Source organism: Girardinichthys multiradiatus, chromosome 10, assembly GCF_021462225.1.
Source record: "Girardinichthys multiradiatus isolate DD_20200921_A chromosome 10, DD_fGirMul_XY1, whole genome shotgun sequence".
NCBI classification, from domain to species: Eukaryota; Metazoa; Chordata; class Actinopteri; order Cyprinodontiformes; family Goodeidae; genus Girardinichthys; species Girardinichthys multiradiatus.
Window position 1 is genome coordinate 9436587 of NC_061803.1, and position 24116 is coordinate 9460702.

Genomic DNA, 24116 nt, shown 5'->3' on the forward strand with positions numbered 1-24116 from the left:
CTTTGTATCAAACTTAAATCATTTTAACATTCAGCTTAAAATAATTTTGGCTTTGATTTTGTTTTAATGATTGCAGGAAAGCTGAAAGGTATAGATACCCTAAAGGTTCCTAATTCAAATGTAAAAGCATATCTCAAGCTGTTACCTTAACATGCCTTAAAGATACCCTTTATGTATACGTATATGTACAAAAAGAAGTATTCATGAGTCATTTTTCCAGTTTTAATACAGGAGAGTAAGTTATAATAAATACTTGATGTATTCCTTCATCACAGGTATGTGGATGCATTTTATGGGCACTGTGTTCCATTTAGTTTTCAATAAAACACACATATTTGATTGTTTCTCTTTGCAGACCTTTAAATGTAATTTTTGTAAATGGTATGCAGCTCTTTTGATCTGGATTAAAGAAAAGAGAAATGCTGACATACTCAGATTGTTCAGCACAATCAATCAGAGGATTTGTTACATAAGCTGTGTTGTCATGAAATTATGCATATGCCAGTAAGCATATGAAAGTAATTTTCAATCTGAATCCTGGTCAGCAGGACATGATATTTCCATTTAATGACAGCTCAGAGCACACCATGAACTGCTTAGGCAAATGCATGTTAAGTAAATGAAACATAATAAGAAAACTCATTGCTCTTACATTCTGTCTTTACTTCTCTGTGGTGAAAAGGGGCCATTTCTGAAAGTCTGCTGTTTTAATTCTTTTTGTTCACAATCTGTCAAACTCTAAATAGGCTCCTTCAAAGTAAAAACAAGCTGTTGGTAAATTATGGAGTACACCGTCAAACAAAAGGATGAAATTAGTCATTAACTAGACACTAGTCAACTAATCACTTAATATCTTAATGTAATGACAATTTTAAAATAAGTACAAATTCTCTGTTTTTTTTTTTTTTTTATCTAAACTAACAAGTATCTGAAAAAATTTGGAAATGTTTGAATTTATTACTTTAAGTTGTAAGTTGTATCAATTGAAACAATTGAAACATGTGATTTAAAGCAAAACAAAGTAAAATAAATACCAAGTATGTCTTATCATAAAACTGGTAAAATCTTCTGGGCCTGTGTAATGTAATAATTTGTAGTGGGTAGAGCTAGCTTCTGACAGATTTTGAACATAACCCAACATTTTAGCTTGTAAGGAGTTATCATATAGTTAGAGTTATCATCATAGTTATCAGATTCTTATATTAAAGTTATAACAATCACTGTGCCTTTCTTTATAAAATAAATTTTAAAAAATCCTTTTACTAAATTGAAACTTGAAACCACCTGAAAACTTGAAAAAACTTGAAAAAGCTCAACAAGCTGATAAAAAAGGCTGGCTCTGTTCTGGGGACTCCTGTAGAACCTCTGGAGATCATTGTGCAAAGAAGGATTCTTCATAAAATGAAGAACATTATGGAGAACCCTGAGCATCCTCTTCATGAGACTGTCCTACAACAACAGAGTGTCTTCAGTCAGAGGCTTCTTCAGATCTGCTGTAAGACGGAGCGCTACAGGAGATCCTTCCTGCCCACAGCCATCAGCATCTACAACGGCTCTTTGAAGAAACCTTCATAATGAGCTACAACAACATTTAATTTCCATTGGGGATTAATAAAGTATTTTTGAATTTCAATTGAATTGAAAATATTTGAAATATTCAACATTGACCAAATGACTTACTATCCCAGAACAATAGGAAGTTAAATCACTTTCCACAGTATGTATTAATAAGCAACATAAGCACTGGTTTATGAAGGTAGTAAATGTTTTGCTCTCCCTTACAGAATTTTGAGACTCAAACCAAAAATCTAATTTATTACAAGAACAGGAATCTGCAGTCATGAAGCGTCTGTTGAGTTTGATTTTGATGGATGATGAAACTAAAGTGTTTATGAATATTAACTTAATTTAACATAACTCTATATTATTAATCAATAGTCCAGCCTCTAAAAGGAACAAAACAGATCAAATTATGTTCAAATATTTATTTAAAATCCACACAGTACAAAGACAATACAAATTTCTTCAAAGGACCAGGCAAGTTAAATTCATATTTATGATATATCTCAACTTATTTAAAATAAGTAGAAGTTAAGACCTACTCAGATACATGTTACAGTTACAGCAATGAAATTTTCTTTGCCTACATTCAAAGGCATTTGAGAATGAGATGGAAAGTATCCGTGTGCGGATTCTAAATGTTTGACAAAGATGCTCCAGATAAAATTTATTTATCCAGATAAATAAAAATCTCTCATTAGTATTGATGTATGATTGGGATTACTAAGCAAATGATTAAGTCTTATAAACGATTTCCCACTAATAGAGCAAGACTTCTTTTAGTCATATAGTTGAAATAATAAAATGATGTACACTTAAAATGGATGCATATACATTTATATAAACATTTTCTTCCTAGTACTACTCAAGCAGGCTTGTATTACTACAGTGGCACATGGTCTTCATACAAAGGAGCAACATCTCAGCTTTGAAGCGGCTGATGTATAACACAGTAAGAATATCAACACACAGGTCCTTTAGCACTTCATTGTAAAATGTTACTATATTGTTTAGCTGCATGCTCCACTGAGCGAGAACACATCTTTCTGTAATGGGAATTTATGAGGTAAAAATCCTTTTCTGTGCTGAAATCACTGCAGGTTTGTGAGCATTACACTCTTACATTACACTCAGGAAGTTATGCAATTGATATATAGACACTAAGCCTTAGTAATCCTCTCCCAGAACAATTTGCAGTAGTGCTTCTTACTGTTAAGATCACATAATTTTCCTCAAGATGGCAGTGTGGTGAATTATCTTCGACTACACCACTGACTCAAGCTCTCTCCGTGCTTCTCTAAAACTAGGAAAATGGAGGATGCAGTGCAGCCTGCTTCCTTGATGTCTCCTGTTAAGACATAAATATCTGTCACCCGAAAAAAATCCCAAGGTAGGTCCTTTTACCAATTATCACATTGACTGCATGTAAGATAAGGGCAGATAGCCATAAACAAATGGACTAAGCATCCTTAAACCAGATGTTTTTGCAGGTCTGCTTAATAATACCCTTGGTTATTCTCATTAATCTTCTGCTCCAGCTTCATCTTAAGCTCAGACACCAATGCAGAGCTGATGTTTCCTTCTTTGCGGCGGCCAGGCTTTGCTTTCTTTGAGCTCTTGGAGGTCAGTGCACCAGATATGGTTGGGACCGCCCTGGGCCGCTCATTAGCCCGAATGTTAGATGGAGGGGGAGGGGGCAGACAAGGAGCAATAGGAGGTGTAGGCTTCAGCCTGGGGCTGCTGGTTTCCTGCGGTGGGCTGCTTACCGGGTCGCTGATGAGGAACTTCTCCGCAGGGCTGGACAACTTGATGACAGGAATCTTGAATTTCCAAGTCTGCTGGTCCCTGGGCCCCCTCTTAATGATGCGTCGCACCGGCATGATTCTGTTTGACTTTGAGTTGCGCATGTACATAACTGTAGAGATCAACACTGTCACTCCTACCAGTACGAGAATGATAAAAGTGACAATCCCTAAAGCTCTCAGAGGATTGTCCCTACTTTTCATTAAAAATGCTGCCATAGGCCCCTTGAGAGGAGTCTGTAAAAGAGCACAAATACGTTCAAGTTGAATCTGAATCAAATATTTGTTAAAACATTCTTACAGATCATGAAATCATGAAAGATGGAAGCTGCAAAGCACTGACAGAAAAGGCCCTGGCAACATGTCTACCAATCAAGCAACAGTTTTTTCACTCACTCTCAGTCATCTGTTTTACTCTTGTTTACTGTATGGAACTGCTGATTCAAAGCCTAGACCTAGGCATGGAACTAGATGTTGGGAATGCATCAATAGGGTTTTTCTTTGATTGATTTAAACTAACAGGAACAATGATACTATTTTAGAAAAGAAACATAGTGTTTATGTCAGAAGATGGACACAGATACAGGCAAATTTGTTGACCCACCCCTGGTAAAGATATGTAAAAAGCCTTAAATCAAATTCTGTTTTTTTTAGGTTGCACAATCTCACACTAGGAAATATAGAAAAACCCAACATTATAATTTGAGTATAGAGTATCTGAGTTATTTGCTCAGGTAAAAATAAAATGTTAAGAATTAATTTCAACAAAATCACAAGTGGCACAATCATTGCTCCCCCCTGCAGCCAAAACTTGGCACAATCCCATTTTGCCAAGAGGACTACATTTAGTCTTCTATAACATTTACAAGGTAGAAGCATATACTAAAAATGGTTATCAATATGGGTCATCTCTTTTCTTCAGGTTTTCTGTAGGACCTAGATCCTAAGACTGGGACAGTCCTAAAAGAAAGATGATTTTATGTCTGGTGTTTTTTTTTTATTAGATCATATGTTTTGGATTAAGATCCTTTTAAAAGTACCGGTGATGACACATTTTTGGTTTTCCAGCAGAGGTCACTTAAATCTGTATGATGACATGCACTCTAAAAAGATTCATCAGGACCTTTGGAAGAGAAATAGTCCCATAACATTACAGTTTCTGTACCGTACGTTAGAATGCGCATGAGTTGCCTTTTTGTCGTATTCAGTTTGTGATGCTGATGGTATGCTTCTTTGACTTGCCTCCCAAGAATCATTCGGTGTGTTGATAGCATTTAATTGCTGATATGAAGACTTAGTGATTGTAAGATACCACTCTTTGCTACAGTGATTTTTTGGAAAGTTTCTTACCTCCCTTAACATCCTGCTTACTGCTTATGGTGACAAGATAAATATGGGTCCTCATGTAGGCTAGCACCCAGTCTTCAAAAGACCCCAGGAAAAGAGAAAGTTCTGGAACCGTACTTAAGTTCCTTTTAACTATCATCAACTTAAGAATAAAAAGTAGGAAAAAATCTCCTGTTATATTTATTTTAAAGGGTCTGTAACAGGTAATTGCATTAAAAACAGACATTTTCTAAGATGTTTTTCCCCAACTGATTAAATGATCTTAAATTAAAGGTAGAATGTTTCTCTTATTATCAGTATGAGACTATACTACATTAATGAAAGGTGATGTTATTTTAAGACTTTATCTTCATCGGGGTGCCCACAAATTTGTCTGTCTTTAAAATAAATTCATTAAAAGGAACTATTGAGTTCATAGGTTATATAAGCATATTTTTGGAAAAATAATATATTTTTTACTTTTTCTGTCATAAACGATAAATCTAACATATATAATAACACAAAAAGTACTTTTTTACAGAAAACAACCAGCCAACCAATGTTCGGAGCCGAATCTTGAACCACCGGCTGCGTCACTTCATTCTGCGGATCACTTTGATATAGTTACTCTCGGGGTTGATTCTGGACTTTTTCACTGCGTTACAATACAGGATTGTGGATATGCAGATGGTCAGTAAAATGAGGGATGTGATAATGCTGGAACAAATCCCAAAAACCGTCAGTGGACGCTTGCTAAGGCCCATGAAGTATGAAACCATTCGACCCTTGATCTGGAAAAAGCACGATCACAACACAGAAACAAAGCCAAAAAGATGATGAAGGGTGACAAAATGTACTGTGAAAACATGGTGGATTAGGAAAACACAAACTCGTGTTTAATGGTTGTGAACTTTAAAAGATAAATAATTTTCAGTTCATATTCATATTTTGTGTCCAACAGCAAGACAAAGGCAATCAGGTTCCAAACAGGATGGAGCTGGTGGACATGATGCTAAAACAAAGCAGCGGATGTGTTTTGCCTCATATTAATTTGCATCAATCTACAGCTCAGGGATGCAATAGGAAGCAGTGAAAGCATGCTGCAATTTAGAACAAAACCTTACTGCCTCTGTGATGTCGATGTTGATCACAGCTGTTGTGCTGAAGGATGGAGATCCTCGGTCCCTGGCCTGGACCACCAGAGACCACTTGCAGTCCTTCTGCTTGGTGATATTCTGCACAATCTCCATAGACTTGATGAAAGGCTTCAGCTGGATCTCCCCAGTGTCTGCATTGATGTCAAATGCATTGTCGGGATCGGCTGTCATGATAGAGTACTCAATGACATTGTTCGGAGACTCTGCGTCATCATCCACGGCCTGCATGAAAGAACGGTTGTGTGGAAAATGTTGATTTTGGTTTTTGCAAATAACATTATAATCACAATTAGGGCTTGGCCTTTTGTGTGATGGGCGAGTTAAAGTGCCTTGCAAATATATCCATACTCTTAAAACATTTTTCCACTTTGTAATGTCACAGGCATAAACTATAAGGTATTTTGTGGGGGTTGTAATAAACAAACAGAACATAGACCATAACTGTGAAGTTGCAGAAACAGAATAAATGGTTTACAATGTTTTTATGAAAAGTGTTGCATGAATTTGTTTTTAGACCCCTGAGTCAAGAGGAACTTTCTTTCTTTGCAACTACAGCAGCAAGTCTTTTGGGGTATGTCACTTTCCAAATTTAAGATTTACTTTTTTATTTTGCAAAATAGCTGAAGCTCAGCCAGACTGGGTTTTTGAGCATGTACGAGCATCAGCTTTACTGATCTTCATAAATTAGTAAATAGCTACGAGATGGCCAGGAAAATGCCTTTTCTGATCCACCATCACAGACATGAATGCCTGGTGTTTTGGTCAAATGAGAGTAAGCATGAACTTTTATGTAACAAATACTTCAGGCAAACAATCTGTCATACTGTGGGTCTGTTTTCATTAAAGGCTCTCTGGAATGCTCTCAGATGGCACAGTGTTGTAGAAATACCAGAACATTTTAGGATAATGATTGAAAAATATTAAGGTAAATCAACTTGGAAATGATTCAGCAAATTAAATTCAGCTTTTTTCCATGATAATTTCATAGTTTACATTTGTATGAGATGATCAGTATCATGTACCTGGACTTTGACAGCTGTCCCAATGATCATGGTCTTCTCTTGAAATTCCTCATCAAACTCCGGTGGATGGTCGTTCATGTCAAGGACGCTGACAAAGACTTCAGCAATGCTGTACTTGCCTTCGGAATCTTCTGCCTTGACATAGAAATTGTATTTCGACCTCATCTCTGCATCCAGACTGGTCCAGGGTTGTGTGATGATAAGGCCTGTTGATGGGTGGATGGCAAATCTGCAAGCAAGATTAGTTACTGTATGAGTCATTGTAGTAGATGTCTTGTTCTGTGTCACCATCGCAAACCACATGATTCAAGTATAAATATTCAATTTCACAAGACAGGTTTCTGAACTGCTTTTGTATGTAGTTTGGAAAAGTATTTATACCCTGTAAACGTTTAAACTTTTTTTTTTATATTACACATAGAACTTTAATGTAATGTAGACCAAGGTAAAGTAGCCCAAATTAAATGGTGAAAAAAGCTGCAACTTACAGCGCATTGCAAGCTATTGATATTCCTTAAACTCTTTTCCATTTTTAAACAAAACAACCACAAACTTTGATACCCTCATTATGAAGTTGAAATTAAAAAACATAGTAGTTTTCAACATTTTTTGGACAAACAATTTAAGAATGTTTGGCCTGCATTGACTGGGCCATTTTAACTTGTAATGATGTGTCTTTTGCTGGCTCTATAAGGTCTTTCTCCTAGGATTGCTCCGTATTTATCTCCAACGCTGACCTGCTTCCCTGGGCCTGCTGAAGAAAAACATCCTGACATGCAGCTACCACCATGTTTTTCCTTGTCCAGAGCACCTTAGACACCTTTTACCCCCACTGGTATTAAATAACTCCAAGGTGGACTGTATTTATTGTTTAGATAATTGTGAAGGCAACTGGTTGACCTAGTATGAAATTCAGAAGGGAAGGAATACTGTTTTAGGTTGCTTTAGAAAAAAATACCATAAACATTTACCATAAAAATTTACTTGATATAATAATCAGTTTACAAAAGATATATTAATTTACAGAGCAAAGAAGGTTCAAAGAAAGAAAACGGTAAAATCAATGCAATTTCTGCTCCATTTAATCCTGATAATTGGCCTGCATATCTCTGGCTTGGGTTTAAATTCGGTAGTTTCCAACATTTTGGAAGTGTATCAGGTGAAACCTGGGCAAAATTTATGTTAAACAACTAGGGCTGTGGCATTTGGATTTACAATATGCAGCATAATGTAAACCAGGTCAACCATTCTGCTTAAAGTTGGTAACATGTCTTATCTTAAGTTATAATGTTTGTGATGTGTTGTTATACTGTTTTCACATGCCAAATTCTTCCAGTAAATCTCCAGTGGCATGAAGTATCATGCCATGGGTTTCTTTAACATTTCAACCTAATGCGCACAGCAGAACACATCTTTTCATCTCTCACAGCTGGTCTGGGGTGACTGTCTGTCACTGACAGATATGATCCCATAAACTACTTTGCATTCTCTTTATTGCATTTCAATAAAAAGATCTTTGTTGTGAAACTGTGTGAATTTTGCCTTTATTCCAGCTGAGGCAGATGGCTATGCTCCCAACTTGTTGTGACTTCTCATTTTTAACCAAAATTGTAATTGTTTTCCCTTAATAAAAGCTGTGCTTAAAATAATATACAATCACATAAATATTTTGTTTTAACAACTGTGAAACGGACATCAACAATCTTTTTCTTGAGCTTTCTACCATTTTATCTAGTTGATTTTGTACTTTTTCTTCTCAGTGAAAATTCACAAGTTGCTTTAAAACTGATAACTTTCGCACAATTAATGTTGCTGTCTGCAGACGAGCATAAATTCTCACTTTTCCTCCGCTGTGTGCTTCCTGGCTTTTCAAAGCTACCATTTTCTGTGGCTCCAGCTGTCACATTGCATGTTAATTGGCTCTGCCTATGTGAGATGGGGCCAGGATGGTTATTTTTAACCCTCCAATCCAATTAGAAGATAAGCTGACATCTTGCAGCCATTTTGGAGTAAGCTGTTTGAGCAGCAGAGTGGCCAGTAAATGCATGCTTTCCTGTTTTAGTCTTTAACACAAAGTTAAATTCAGATCAGTACTGCTGTTGTTGAGCTAACCAAAATCTTGCTACCTTCAAAAATAGTTTTATTCTCTTCCTGAGTTTTGCGGAAACCATAGGATTTTATATCTGATCAAAGTAATGATAAACTGGGAGGGGTAAAAGGTTTTAACTTACAAATCGGATCCTGATCCATAAATCGTGTATTTGACCTCGCCCCAGGACCCAGAGTCTGGATCATTTGCCTGGAGGAAAAACAAAACAGCACATACAGTAAATCTATTATGCTTCATGCATGAGATAACAAACTGTAAAATATTATGTGCACTATGACGTTGTCTATACCCTAATTTGGAGGTTATACTGTTGCATTTGAAGACTATGACATATGTGTTATGAAGGCATGATTTTGGCATTAATTAAACATTTATTGCAACTTTTACTTATTAAAATGAACATTTTATTTGAAGTTTTTACTATGGGTCTATAATTTTAAACAACTGCTGGATAAAAATTGTAATGTGATTAATGTGCAGTGCTATGAAAAATAATTTACCCCACTTACAGGTTTGTTCTATTTTAGCCTTTTCATATTTAAATGTTTCAGATCATTGAACAAATTTTAATATCAGACAAAGATAACCTAAGTAAGAAAAAACCTATTAAATTCTGATTTCATTATTAAGGGAAAAAAGCTGTCCAATCATATAAACTTGTTGTGTCACCCTGTTGCATACACACCTATGAAGCATTTGCAATAACTGGCAATAAATGTTTTACATTGCTTCGGAAAAATCGTGGCCCACTCTTCTTTGCAGAATTGTTTTAATTCAGCCACATTGCAGGGCTCTGAGCCATTCAGAGATGGATGTGGTGGTGTGCATTGGATCATTGCCTTGCTGCATAACCCAACTGCGCTTGATGTCAAGGTCATAAACTTCTGGCCAGACATTTTTCCTTAGAGTTTTCTGTCAAAGAGCAGCAAAGAAACAATGACATTGGACAATGACACTACCACCATGTTTTACTGTCAAGCATTTTTCCCAAAAGTCTCAGAGATTATCAAAATGTTTTTGACAAATGAGAGACAGGCCTTTATGTAGTTGTTTTGCCCATGGAACTCTCCTATGGGTGCCCTTTTTTGCTCAGTCTCTTTCTTATTGTCGAAAGATAAACACTGGCATTAACTGAGGGAAGAGAGGCTTGCTGTGCTTTAGATTATGTTCTTGGAGCTGGCGCCTATCTCCAGCAGTTTACCGGCAAGAGGCAGCGTACACCCTGGACAGGTTACCACTCCATCACAGGGCAACGCAGAGACACACAGGACAAACAACCATGTATTCACTCATTCACACCTAAGGGCAATTTAGAGAGAATAATTAACCTAACAGTCATGTTTTTGGGACGGTGGGAGGAAGCCGGAGTACCCGGTGAGAACCCCATGCATGCTCGGGGAGAACATGCAAACTCCATGCAGAAAGACCTCCGGCCGGGAATCGAACCCAGGACCTTCTTGCTGCAAGGCAACAGTGCTACCAAGTGCGTACAGCCCTCATTATTAGAGAATCATTATTAGAGATCCGGCAGTAATTATCCCTGGATCTGTCTAGTGAAATTGAACTCCGTTTTTTAAACAATTTGGTTAAATTCACAGAATTCACAGACAAGGGGGGCTGTTACTTTTTCACAGCAGAATGGAGTTCTGCTAAAGCATTGAATTTGAAGCCATAAAATGTAATATTTTTTTTTTTCTCTCGCAGTTATCTTCTATAACATATAGAGTTAGTTTTCTGTGTACTACTTCCACAATGAAAGTCATTTATGCAGCTATTTTGGAGCAGTTTAGCATGTGCAACATGTTTGTTCTAAAATGTCTTTAGATGTAAAATTTTGATGGCTTTGGAGATTTTATATTTTACATTGTAAATATGAGGCTTACAGCAGAATTTATCATCAATATTCCCTTTCCAAATACCTACTTTAATTCACTCCTTTAACATAGGTATCACTCGCCAGAAGACAGACCATATTTTCTGTTTACCAATTGTTAATTATGACAAATGTTTCACAATAATTTAGTTTTTTTCTCATTGTAACCCATTTCTTTAACATGCCCAGTTCCAATTTCACTGCAGTTAGAGGCTGCAATCTATGGTCTAGAGCATCAAATACCTTTTTAAAGCCAATAAAGAGTCCCACTGTAAATTCCTTATTATTATCACTGTTATTCAATGCATAAAATGCCAGCAAAAACTGGAACATTATCATTTTACCGTCATATACGTGAACATGGCACAGAGACATTTATTTCCCAAGACTGCTTTTATCTAATGAACTGGGCTTATTAATACACCTTTTGGTGGATTGGTGGATTATATAATTACTTTGTCTGGCTAAAATAAATATTAAACAACAATGGGCTCACTGTGACAGCCACAACACTGGAGCCTCCAGGGGAGTTCTCGGGCACTCTGGCGATGTAATACTCGGATGTGAAAATGGGAACGTTGTCGTTTGTATCCAGCAGGTTAATCAATATGTCCGCTGTCGCACTGAAACGCTCAGGAGTGTCAATCTCTACTGCCAGCAGCTGGAGAGAGGAACAGACAAAGTGATGGAACAAGATCTTTACCTTAAAATTGTTTGCATAGAGAGAAAATATCAGCACGTTTATAGCATTTAATTTTTCTATATTGTAGGCAGCAAAAAGTTTATATTTTCATGAAAAATATAGTAATGGAAAATTGAAAAAAAGGCCACTGCAACTTTCAAATATTTTAAATTGTTCCTGAAATAGTAAAACCTGCCGTTTCAGCCTCTGATTTCAAATAATTATATTTGCAGAAATAATTTTTGCTGGAAATTAAACCTTTATTGCAGGAGCATATTTTCATACTCAAAAGTTTTGAAATAAATGACTTTAATTAATATAGATTTGATTAATGGGGAAAAATTCAATGTTAAGAAACAATTGTTAGAAAAATCTTTTTATACTTCATCAAAATTTAATGAAAGTTTCTAGTTTAATTTCAAATTATTTTACAGCTTCCTTTTTCCCTGGGGAATAAATATAAAGTGAGTCAGAGGCCCATTTCTTTTAGACACTGCTTTTTAGGATTTGTCTTGGCATCACACACAGTCAGGATAATAGGAAGAGAGGTAATGAAAAAAAAAATGAAAAGCTGCAGCATGGTGGTCTTTTAGTCTCCAGATCTTAAAACAACCATTAGACACAATCAACATCTCATCCTGTTTATTTGGGAGGCATGCATGAAAAAAGCCTTTTATGTGTTAGAAGTGCAAACAAAAACAGAGACTGTAACTGAAACGATATGCTTGGACTAAGGTTGAGCTTTTTGGCAACAGTTATGGATTTGGTTGAAGACAAGGGACGATGGCGGGTGAGAAACACCTTCTGCCCCCTTTTAAGTATGAGTTAGGAAAATCTCTGGGCATCTGGTTAGACTCCATGGCATCTTAAACTCTTAAAAAAACAGGACACTTCTAATGAAAACATGCTAAAAATATTTTTAAAATGCACAAAATTGAAGATTGAAGGTAATGATGTTTGCAGCTCAGTAGAAATCTTCTCTAACCAGATAAATGGACAGATTAAGTTATGAATATGAGATTTTACCTTAAAAGATAAGGTTGGTCCCTTTTCATAGTCTATGCCAGACGCGTCCTCCACAATGATGGTCACCTGTGCTTCATTCAGGACCGTCTGGGGAACCACTCGAAGCACTCGGCTGGGCCCCACCAGTCTCAGTTTAAATTTAGCATTTGCTCCCTAAAAACAGGCAGAAATGTCGGGTAAATATAAAAGTGCAGCTGGCTGCACAGACAATAATAAAGAAGATGTACCCGACTCGTTGCGTCCTCAAAAAAAATGTGGTAGGTTTTTTTAACAATAATACTGACATATGATGGTAATAAGGGGTACATGATGCCAGATGGACAGAATAAACATGATGGTTAACAGATTTCCGGAATATCTTCTGTTGCATAATCAGATACGCTTGAAATTGTTATGTAATGCTGTAAATAGAGGTATTGCTGTATCTCCCAGAGCAATATCCTGTTTAGGATGAAAGAAAAGGGCAAGAATTGATAGAATCAATTGATGAGATGTGAATAAAGTGGGAGTTACCTCACCTGATCAGAGTCATTGACTGTGATCTTAAAACCTCTGAGGATCTCCCCAGCTGGAGGATGCTCATACATGATGACCTCGAATTTGCTCTGGGGTCCATTTTCTCCATAAAAGGTTGGAGGATGGTTGTTGAGATCTACCACCCGGACGGTTACCGTGGTAATGTCGTAGACCAACGGCTGACTGTTGGGTCCGACTTCAGATGCCTGGAGATGAACACATGCAGGAGGTACACTATTTTACAGTGCCTTGCATAAGTATTCATAATCCAGAAACTTTTCCATATTTTGTCACATTTCAATCAAAATCCTCAATGTCTTTTTGTGATTTTAAGAGGCAAACAAAAGGTTGTGTATAACTGTGGATTGAAAATAAAATGAAACGTGGCTTTAACATTTTTTTTTACACTTAGAAGTTTGGCCTACATTTGTATTGATCTCCCCTTGATTGAATATTTTGTTGAACAACCTTTAGCTGCATTAGTAGTTGGAGCGAAAATGGCTAAATGGGAAGAGTAGTCATCTTGTTCTCTGAAGGCTGTGGGTTTGATTTTAGCTTCCTCCTTCCACATGTTGATGTTAAAACATTTAACCCCAAGTTACCTACTGATCTGTATATTGGTGATTGGGGGAATGTGGCTATAGTGTTTTGAGTGGTCGCTATAACAAAATAGAGCTATATAAATTCAGTCCATTTATTAGGTGAAGGTGTTTTGGGGTATATCTTCGCCATATTTTCACATTTAAAGAAACACATTTTTGTGGAATTTTCCGTACAAATAGCTCAATCTCAGACATATTAGATGAACAGCATATGTAAACATCAGTATTCAAGACATGTCAAAGATTTTCAACTGGGTAAAGATTGAGTCTAAGTCTTGAACATTCCAACCTATAAATAAAATTTTACCGAACCTCCACCCCAGTCTCTAACAGGATTCTGAAGACCATTGGTTGCACTAGACTTTATTTAAGAGCATCAGAGTAAAGGCTGCTGAATACAAATGCCACACCACACATTTTGATTTAGATTTTTTTTTTAAATGTTGAAAACCCATTTCCTTCCACTTCACACTTATGCACTACTTTGTGAAATTATGCAGTACACCTAAAGCATACATGCATGACACACTTTTTAGGGTTTTAGTTGTAAAAGAAATTAAAACCATTTCTCATTTTCCTTCCACATCATAATTATGTGTTACTATGTGTTGGTCAATCGCATGCAATGGCAATAAATTACTCTGAGGTTTGTAACCCATAAAATAAAAAAAATCTATTTAGTTCAATTCAGTTGTATTAAGTCCTGGTCAATTTTGCAAGGTATTGTATGTCTGAAACGAAGCTATACACCAATAAGTGATCGTGAGAGAAATAAAATGAAGAGAATTACCTTCACTTTAATTTCGTAGAGTTCATTTTTAAGCAGAGATGGATGGGTTGATAAAGAAATGCATCCACTGGTGCTATTTATGTCAAAAACCCCATCACTTCCTGAAAAAATGGGGATGAACATATGATAAAACTTTAGGTCAAATGTAAACCAGAATAGACAGGACAAACAAATGATATTGTTGACAATGAACAACTCAGCTTTGAACATATTTTGTCACTTTTCATCCTCACCATTCACAATGGAATAATAAATAGGGTTGGGGTTGCCTTGATCTCCATCTTTGGCAGACACTGTGTATATTTCAGAACCCTGAAATTACAAAAAATTGTATGTGAGAACAAAAGCAGCAACATTGTAATTATTACTGCTGCATATGGAGAACAAAGGTCTTACAGGGACTGAGACTTCATAGATGTATCCAAAGTATGGGGTTCCCACAAAGGATGGAGGCATGTCTTGGGCATCAAGAACATTGACTGTTACAGTGGCTGTAGAGGTTAGCACCTGATGCTTTCCTTTGTACTTTCCACCTCCATCCTGAGAAAACAAAGGTAGTCCAACAAACAGTTACTACACTTAATTTATTTTATTTTATACAAAACACATTTAAACATCTTTGAAATTATATATGGTTAGTCATGACATTGAATAAGGGTTAACCTTTAATGTGACCCTCCCCTTTTCTATTCAATAGAAAATGTTTAAAAACTTTGAATGTAAAAACACCTGTGATCATAGGTGTATTGGCTTCAGTAATAGCTCATTGACATTTCAATATGTCTGCCTAACATGTCTTTGAAAAAAACAAATAGAATCCACGATAATATTGGCTGTCCAACCAAAAATATCTCTTGTATTACCCTAAGTGCACTTTTAATTTTGGATAATCAGCCCGCCCATGACGTCTCCAGTCCTGGAAGCACACAAAGGCAGAGCTGAGTCCAGTGAGATTGAATGACACAGAAGCCCCACCAAGAAGCCTTGACAAACCACATCATAGCCAGGACCGATACCCCTCGATTTGGTTCTGAAAAATATTTGTTTGCATGATACGCAATGCTATGTTGATCTAAGTTTGGTGTAAAGCTGTGCAAGATTCCTTTTTTTTTTTTCATCCATGCTTTTCATGCGTCTTGCATGGCACTTAGCAACATTTTAAGGGCTGGTGATGTGGGCTTGTTTTGCAGTCACAAGACTTGGACACCTTGCAGTTAATGAGCTGACCATGAACTCCGTTAAATACCAAAATATTCCAGGGTGTCAAATATAAACCTATCTGTCCAACACCAAAAGGTTAACCCTGACTGGAATTTGAAACAGTACAATGATTCCAAGCGCAAGAGCAAATCTACAACCGAATGGCTAAAAAAAGAAGAACCAAAGTGTTCCAATGACCCTTTCAGAGTTAAGTAATGAAATGACAACAAATACTCAACTCCACAGTGAGAATTAATCATTTTTAAAGCTGCAGTAGGGAATTCTGAGGAAACAGTGGACTTAGACAGAAAATTTGAACAAGCACATCTTGCAGGTCCCTCCCCTTTGCTCTCTTCGGTGCTATAGCTCCTCACCGCACAGCAGACCCTGCCGTGAACATGCAGGCTAGTAAGCAGGGTCACCAATGACGCTAGATTAACAGCTATGGCACATTCACTGGTAGGGACGAAACATCAACAATATGCTTTACATTTACTATAGCCTGCCCATACTATAACTACAAACATTGTCCTCAAATCATTAGCACATTATCACAAAAATTAACACAACTGCTGACCACCAGCAATCTTGAGCGATGGTATGGACTGTGTGGGGCAGGGGTGTGAGCAGCGTGTACACGAGTGTGATTGGCACTGCTAAGACATTCCTCCAGACTCTGATTGGTTGTTTCTGACCAGGTGCAGTGTATTTCTGCAAATAGCAGTAGGAACACTGAGAGGAGCCAGAGGAGCTTGATTTTTTCATAGATCATGTGTCTCATATTGTACTGTCAGGACAGATTTCCAAAACTGTAAAAAAAAACAACACATTTTTACAAAGGTTACCTACTGCAGCTTTAAAGTGAGGTCATTCAGAGAGCACTAGTATTACTGCTGGTAAGTTACTGACTGCAGCCATAACTCTACAGAACCGTGCTTTGAAACACTCTGATAAATACCTGTAAGTTTTCTAAAGGATTAACTACAGACTTAGGACACAGCCAGGAAGGTTGGCAAGAGCCTTCAAAAGATTCCTTGTAACACATATGTTAGTAGGTTAGTAGAAATGCAAAATTATTTTCATACATTTATGAAAGTTCATTTTAACATGAGTGGTTGCATTAAAATAAGTTCTAAAGTCATAAAAGTATGTAATTTGTTATTTTATTTTGATGGCTCAATTTTCACTTTCATCATTTTAATTAGTTTACATTTTTTAAACTAAGTCTATAAATGTGTCTTTTTGACCTGACTTGACCTCTTGTTTAAGTTGTTCACTATGGTGAGGTATAATTGTTATTTATTTATTTATTTATACAATTTTATTAAACTTGTATTTATGCTTGAAACCTCTCTTGTTCGAATTTTAATAGTAAAAATTACTATTGCTATTGTGTTAATATTATATCTACAATAGCTATCGTTTATCAATTATCAACATTGTTTAAGTCCGAATTTTAAAACACGTTGAGTATTTAGCACCTGCCACCTACACAGAAAACTCACATCAAGAACGAAAATAGATGTATATATAAGCTGTGAGAGGATTGTTGGCAGAAGCAACTTTCATCACTTCACCAAAGCAGCTAATTAAATCTTCATGCATTTATTTTTTATTTATGTACAAGAGCTTTGGAATAAACATATAAAAAACAATGCTTATTTTAAGAGTTGTTTTGCTGATAAACTCTTGTGCTTTTGAATACATTTAATGTTGATTTAGTCATCATGTCAATGCTTAGTTTTTGCAGTACAATAGCTTCATAAAACATGTGACTTGAATGTGAAATATTCCTACACTTACAGAATCGTACCCCCTAACAACTGTAAGTCCATTGAAAACAGCCGCTCACCTTTGCAACCACTGTCACAAAATGTGTTGGTGTAGTCTCATAGTCCAAAGTCTCACCAGGTTTTACTCTGAGGATGCCGCTGTGTCCGTCAATAGTGAACTTGGCAAATATGGAACTCTAAAGATTTGAGGAATCAAACAGTTATTGGGACAAAAGCAATGAAAAACAATCAGGCTAAAGTAAGAGATGATTCATCCATGGACAGTTTGACACATCTGACATCTGACACATGAACAATAACAAACACTGTATTGTCAGTATTTGGGCCTACACCAGATCTGAGCTCCTATAAAGCCCTCGGTGCTTTGCTCAAATGTAATTGAAATTTAATCCACTAAAGTAACGCCATTTCCAGACTGTTCTCTTTGGTATGAGATTAATCTTTCTCTTTGTTGCTGGCCCATCCCTTGATTGTCCTTTTCCTCCCTCCACATGGCAGCACGGCTCTCATGATGACAGCTTGACCTCTGCTCCTAACCCTGAATGTTAGGTTTATATCAGACCAGCTGCTAGCGTCACCATGTAAAAGAATGGTGCACATTTTTAAACTGAATAAATAACAACAGTAAACATAAAACTAAATACATAAAAAGAGACACACTTTAATAAATTGTAACTGAAAACTTGATAATACCTTCAAAGGATGCTTTGGAAACTGGGACATCAGGACAAATTTAAGTGTTTGAGAGTTAGGAGGTTGAAAGCCACAATGGGCTAATGTGCTATCAGTGAACTATAAATTCAGCCGGATGCTTCACAAGGAGGATGAGGTAAGGTAAGGTAAGGTAAGGTAAGGTAAGGTAAGTTTATTTATATAGTGCTTTTCAGCAACGAGACACTCAAAGCGCTGTACATACAATTACAATACAATCACAAAGCAAATAAACACAGATACAGACACAGAAAAACAAATCAAATAATAAAATCAAACAACAGAGGTAATTTAAAAAAGTTAAAATGAAGAGAATAGAATGATGGACAAGACAATTAAAGGAAAATTGGACTGAAAACGCAACTAATCATGCCTAGATGGCACAGTCAATGGCCACTCTAAGCAAATAAGTTTTAATCTTGATTTAAAGCAACTTAGGGTTTTGGTGCTTTTACAGTTTTCTGGCAGTTTATTCCAGATTAGTGGAGCATAAGAACTAAAAGTTGCTTCTCCATGTTTGGTTCAGGTTTTGGGTACGCAGAGTAGATTTGAGCCAGAAGACCTGAGAGGTCTGGGTGGTTGATACACTGACAACAAGTCTGTAATGTATTTTGGTGCTAAGCCATTCAGTGATTTATAGACTAACAGAAGTATTTTGAAGTCTATTTTCTGAGCTATAGGGAGCCAGTGTAGGGACTTTAGAACCGGGGTGATGTGCTCCACTTTCTAAGTTCTAGTGAGGACGCGGGCAGCAGCATTCTGGATCAACTGCAGCTGTCTGATCGACTTTTTAGGCAGACCTGTGAAGACACCGTTGCAGTAATCAATTCTACTAAAGATGAATGCAACAATTAGTTTTTCAAGGTCCTGCTGAGACATTAGTCCTTTAATCCTGGAGATGTTCTTTAGGTGATAGAAGGCCTACCTAGTTACTACCTTTATGTGCCTCTGAAGGTTCAGGTCTGAGTCCATCACTACACCCAGGTTTCGAAACTGACTGGTGGTTTCTAGCTGTATTAACTGAAGCTGTGTGCTAACTTTTAAACGCTCTTCCTTTGGTCCAAAGATTATTACTTCAGTATTGTTTTGATTCAGCTGAAGAAAATTTAGGTCCATCCATACATTGATTTCTTCTAAGCATTTACCCAGCACTTGAATGGGTTCATGGTCACCTGGTGACATCGTAACGTATAGCTGTGTGTCGTCTGCATAGTTATGATAACTTACGTTGTTGTTTATTAAAATCTGAGTTAGGGGGAGCATGTAGATATTGAATAGGTGGGGCCCTAAGATGGACCCTTGGAGAACGCCACATGTGATTTTTGTGCTCTCTGATGTAAAGTTACCTACTGACACAAAAAACTCCCTGTCCTTCAAGTAGGATTTAAACCAGTTGAGTGCTGTACCAGAAAGGTCGACCCAGTTTTCCAGGCACTCTAATAAAATGGAGTGATCAACAGTGTCGAACGCTGCACTAAGGTCCAATAATACCAGCACTGTGGTTCTTCCACAGTCTGCATTTATACGGATGTCATTGAACACCTTGACAAGAGCAGTCTCTGTACTGTGGTGAGCAGGAAGCCTGACTGGAAGACATTGAAGCAGTTGGTCGTTGTTAGGAAGTTGTTTAACTGTTGAAACACAGCTTTTTCAATAATCTTACTGATGAAGGGGAGGTTTGATATAGGCCTGTAGTTCTGTAGTAGCAGCTTGTCCATGTTGCTCTTTTTCAATAGAGGTTTGATAATTGCTGTTTTTAGGGCCTGGGGGAAAACACCTGACAAAAGGGACGTGTTTATTATTTGAGTTAAATCAGATGTTATTACAGGCAAAGCTTTCTTAAGGAAAGCTGTGGGTAAAAGATTGAGACAGCAGGAAGAAGAGCTTAGTTGCTGAACGATTTCTTCTAAGATTTTGCTGTTTATTTGGTGAAATTGGGAAATTTTGTCAACATCAGTTCTAGTTGGAGACAACATTGGTACTGGAGTTGATATGGATGTGCTGACTGCCTCTCTAATCTTTTGGGTTTTTTCAGTAAGGAATTTAGCAAATTCATTGCAGGCCCTGGTAGAGTGGAGTTCAGATGCTACAGTTAACCTGTCGACCGTGGCAGATAATGCACGAGCATTGTTAATGTTTTTGCTGATGATCTCAGAAAAGAAAGATTCCCTTGCATTTTTAAGTTGTAGGTTATATCTGTATTGTCTCTCTTCATAGATAATATAGTGAACCTGGAGTCCAGTCTTTTGCCACCTGCGTTCAGCTTTTCGACACTCCTTTTTTTCATTTCTGACTGGTGGAGCACTTCTCCATGGAGACATTTTCTTCACAGAAACGACTTTCACTTTAATTGGAGCAATTGAATCAATGATGTCCGGACTCTTTACCTGGAGAGCCAAATATTCAAAAGAGTCAAATTTGCCCAGAAATACTTTTTTACACTCTAATAAATCTTTAAACAAAGTGGCCCCCCCTCCACCTTTTCTTTGCTGTCTGCTCTCACAAAGAAAATTGTAGTTTGGAGGCGTCGCCTCTATCAGAATGGGAGCTTCATTAAATTCATGTAACCATGTTTCTGTTAAAAACATAACATCAAGATCGTGGTCAGTAATGAAGTCATTGATTAAAAATGATTTTCTTGACAGAGATCTAATGTTCAGTAAAGCCAGTTTATATGATTTAGTTGCTGATTATAATTCTGTCTGGTTGTACCTGAGAGTTAATGGCTTTTTTTGATTGTTTATTACTGTCTCTTATCCTTTTGGCTTTGTTCTTTCTGTCACGTATAAGCACAGACATTTTACAACTATCTCCTATTAGAAGCCCAGGTTTTTCCAGGACATGCTCATTTCTGATAGAGTTACCACTGGGGCCCAGACTGTATCACAGAGAAGTGATTTGAAGGTCCTGATTAGGAGGAGATAGATTAGGAGGTGGTAGAGGTCTGCGGCATTTGGAAGATGTTGGTCCAGTAGCAGGGCCTCGGCCACGGGGGTGTTGAATGGAGAAGATGTCAGAGCCATTTGGGCCCCGATTTTAAGAGCTCCTTTCCTGTTATCAAAATCCAGCAAAATGTGGGCTCAGTGGGGAGATGGGAGAGTTCTGTGCGGTCTGGGTCGGGGGTCTGGGGTGAGGGGGGTTTACCGGGGTGTCGGTCTGGGTCTGGGTTTGGGGGGATGGAGGTATAATGGGGGGGTCCACTTCTCCTGTGGATTTCAACGGGGAGACCTTTTGTGATGACCTCTCTTTCTCAGCCAACTGGCCGATTGTTTCTGCTGGAGCTGTTGGAGGCAGCGTTATCATTGTTGTTGATACTCCATGTTCTCTGCTGAAGGTCGAAGCTGCTGGCGGATTATTTACTGAATAGAAGAGATTAGATGTGAGACGTCTGGCTCCTGGGTTGTTCAAACAGAAACCATCTTGCTTGAAGAGAAGTCTGGAAAAAATCTCATCTCCACAGAAAATCAGTGCAAAGGGTCTGCTGAGAAACACCTTGATATTGAGACCCCCAACACTATTCAGAACACGAGTGAAATCCTCCTTCAGTCTTTCTGATTTTTTCTTAGCCACGTCATCCATGGCTCCACAGTGTATAATAAGGTTTTCTAGAGACGGGCGCTTTTCTGTGATTGCAAGAATATTCTCTGAGATATTAGAGACCACGTTACTGGTACCAATCATAACTTCTGTGTTTTTCTTGTTGCAGAAGTTTTTAATCCCATCCACAGCTGTGTTGCCCACTATTAGGGTTCTTGGTCTGGTGGGGCGCTTTTTCTCTGGCAATTTAGGAGAAGACTGTTTAGACTGAAGGTTGTTCTCAAACCTTTTATTGATCTCAGAAGATGGATCATTTTCCTGATTTTCATTTTGTAGTGGAGCAAATCTGTTTTGGAGGGGAATTCCATTATTTCCAGCTGTCTCACTCCTATCAGTTGTTGTGACAGCAGCTCACTGTCGAAGTCTCCTTTTCCCAGGGGAAACGGGGACATTTCTCTGTAATTCCGGCCATTCTAATTTATTTAATTGCTGAGATCTTCCAGAGAGTCGTTCACCTTGATTTTTTGGGCATGCCCCTAAAACATGGCAGGGGGGACTGCCGGTAGGTTTATTCTAAGTGTTCTGATTGCCGGCTGAGTTGTTGAGCTGGCTGTCACTGTTTGGGATCACAGGCAGAGTTGAATCATCGTTGTACCCCATATTCACCTCCACATTCACTTCTAATCGATGGATTTTCATCTCCAAAACAACCAATTTCTGTAAAAGTTTGTCGAAGTCCTCTGTGGTGAAGGGAGGCATTTTGTGCTGATTAGCTGGCGTCAACTTGTCCTGCTTTCGAGATCGATTATAAAAACATCAAAGTCCTTTAAAAAAAAAAAGTAATAATAATAATAATCCTTGGGAGTCACTGGTAAGAAGTTGTTTTAGTCCAATATTTCTGTAATTTTGGCTAAGAGATAAAAGGTTAGGAGTAAAAGAATGCAAGCAAGCAGGGAGCTTAGTAGAAAAGCGTGTGAGCAGGCAGAGAGGCGGAAGCAAAAAACCTGAGAGAGATTTAATAATGTAAGCTTGAGCTATATTTTTTTGCACATAAAAGCTTTCTTGTTTTTCCAAGTTGATATGGGAGTGAAGATAGTAGGTACAGTAGTTTTAACGCAAAGGGATTGAAAGCCTTTGGGAAACATTTGTTTGTGGACACATCATGTAAACTTACCTGTAGATAATATGAAACACTGCCTCCTGAACCCAGGTCTTTATCTACAGCATGGACTCTGTAGATACTACTTCCTGGAGCAGTGTCCTGTTAAAGAGACAGAACAATCACATTTGACCCAATCTTATAGACAGATTACATACATACAAAAAATGAGGTTTTCGGTGAGCTTTATTTGATGCATTACCTCTGGAACGTCAATGATAAAAGGCAGATTTTGAAATTCAGGTGGCTCATCGTTGACGTCCATAACAAACACTCTCACAATCTCAATAACCTGCGGACAATAAACAATAACAAACGATCGTCTGTGGTTAAAAACAACTTTATTCCTTATTGTAAGTCTGCAAAAGATAATATACTTTTATGCATTTTTTAAGATTGTAGACATTTTAAAAATTACTGCTAAAGTTCTAAATGGCAAATGAGCGAAATGACCAGGACCACTATAAATAAACAAACATTGCTAATAAACCAGTCAGTCAGAAACCAAATACTGCATTTATCTCTCAATTAATTGATACATATGAAATATAGAAATATGAAGCAAATAATAATAATAGAATAGAAATAAACAATATGAAAGACTGAGTATAAATAAGTAAAACCATGCAGATAAAAGTCAAAAATTACAATCTCCAATTACTTTCAACTAGAATCAACACTGTGTTATATAAACTCTCTGTTTTCTAATGTGAATTTGAAATATTGTGTAAGCAACAATTAATGATGGGATCCATTTGAATAAAACTTATACCAATTTTTGTAATTTTTTGTCTTGCCATAATTTGGAAAATTAGTATTATTAGTACTCACTTTTTATATATAATTTCTGGTGACAATCATGAGACCTTATACTTGTTGTTTTCATGACCGACAAAAAGTCTCCAACCCCACAGCAGGGAACCATGAACAAATAAAATCTACAAAGCATAATGATGCTTGACTTGTTCTGACTGAATGCAATCTGCTGGGTTTCCTTAGATAGAAAAACTTTTTATCCAATTTGAATAAATAACTGAATCTGACTGCACTGTTCAATGGTTAGGATTAATTGGAATGTATGTACCTGACTTTTGTGAAGTGCCTTGAGACGACGTGTTGTGAATTGGTACTATATAAATAAACTGAATTGAATTGAATTGAATTGAATAATGAGTTAAAACTTACCTTATTTCGCCCATCTGTTATGCTGACAGTCACTGAGATTTCATCTTGTTTCTGAAAAAGGAATA

General features: G+C 37.2%; 1 protein-coding gene across 2 annotated transcripts in view; it reads right to left on the reverse strand.

Annotated features, from left to right (window-relative positions):
- Positions 1–1970: 1970 nt before the first annotated feature.
- LOC124875705 (cadherin-related family member 1-like) overlaps positions 1971–24116 on the reverse strand; it is a 23937-nt gene continuing 1791 nt past the window's right edge. Inside the window, exons 4-18 of one of the 2 annotated variants that reach the window (XM_047378029.1) lie at positions 24052–24102; positions 23069–23158; positions 22882–22968; positions 17519–17635; positions 14863–15006; positions 14700–14778; positions 14467–14567; positions 13077–13280; positions 12559–12711; positions 11347–11511; positions 9099–9166; positions 6868–7096; positions 5813–6067; positions 5246–5479; positions 3462–3599 (exon numbers count right to left, since the gene is read on the reverse strand). In XM_047378029.1, coding sequence (XP_047233985.1) covers positions 5282–5479; positions 5813–6067; positions 6868–7096; positions 9099–9166; positions 11347–11511; positions 12559–12711; positions 13077–13280; positions 14467–14567; positions 14700–14778; positions 14863–15006; positions 17519–17635; positions 22882–22968; positions 23069–23158; positions 24052–24102 — 1941 coding nt within the window. In that variant the 3' untranslated portion in view covers positions 3462–3599; positions 5246–5281. Of the gene's footprint in view, positions 3600–5245; positions 5480–5812; positions 6068–6867; positions 7097–9098; positions 9167–11346; positions 11512–12558; positions 12712–13076; positions 13281–14466; positions 14568–14699; positions 14779–14862; positions 15007–17518; positions 17636–22881; positions 22969–23068; positions 23159–24051; positions 24103–24116 lie in introns of both variants that reach the window. The other variant, XM_047378028.1, reaches the window with a different exon arrangement.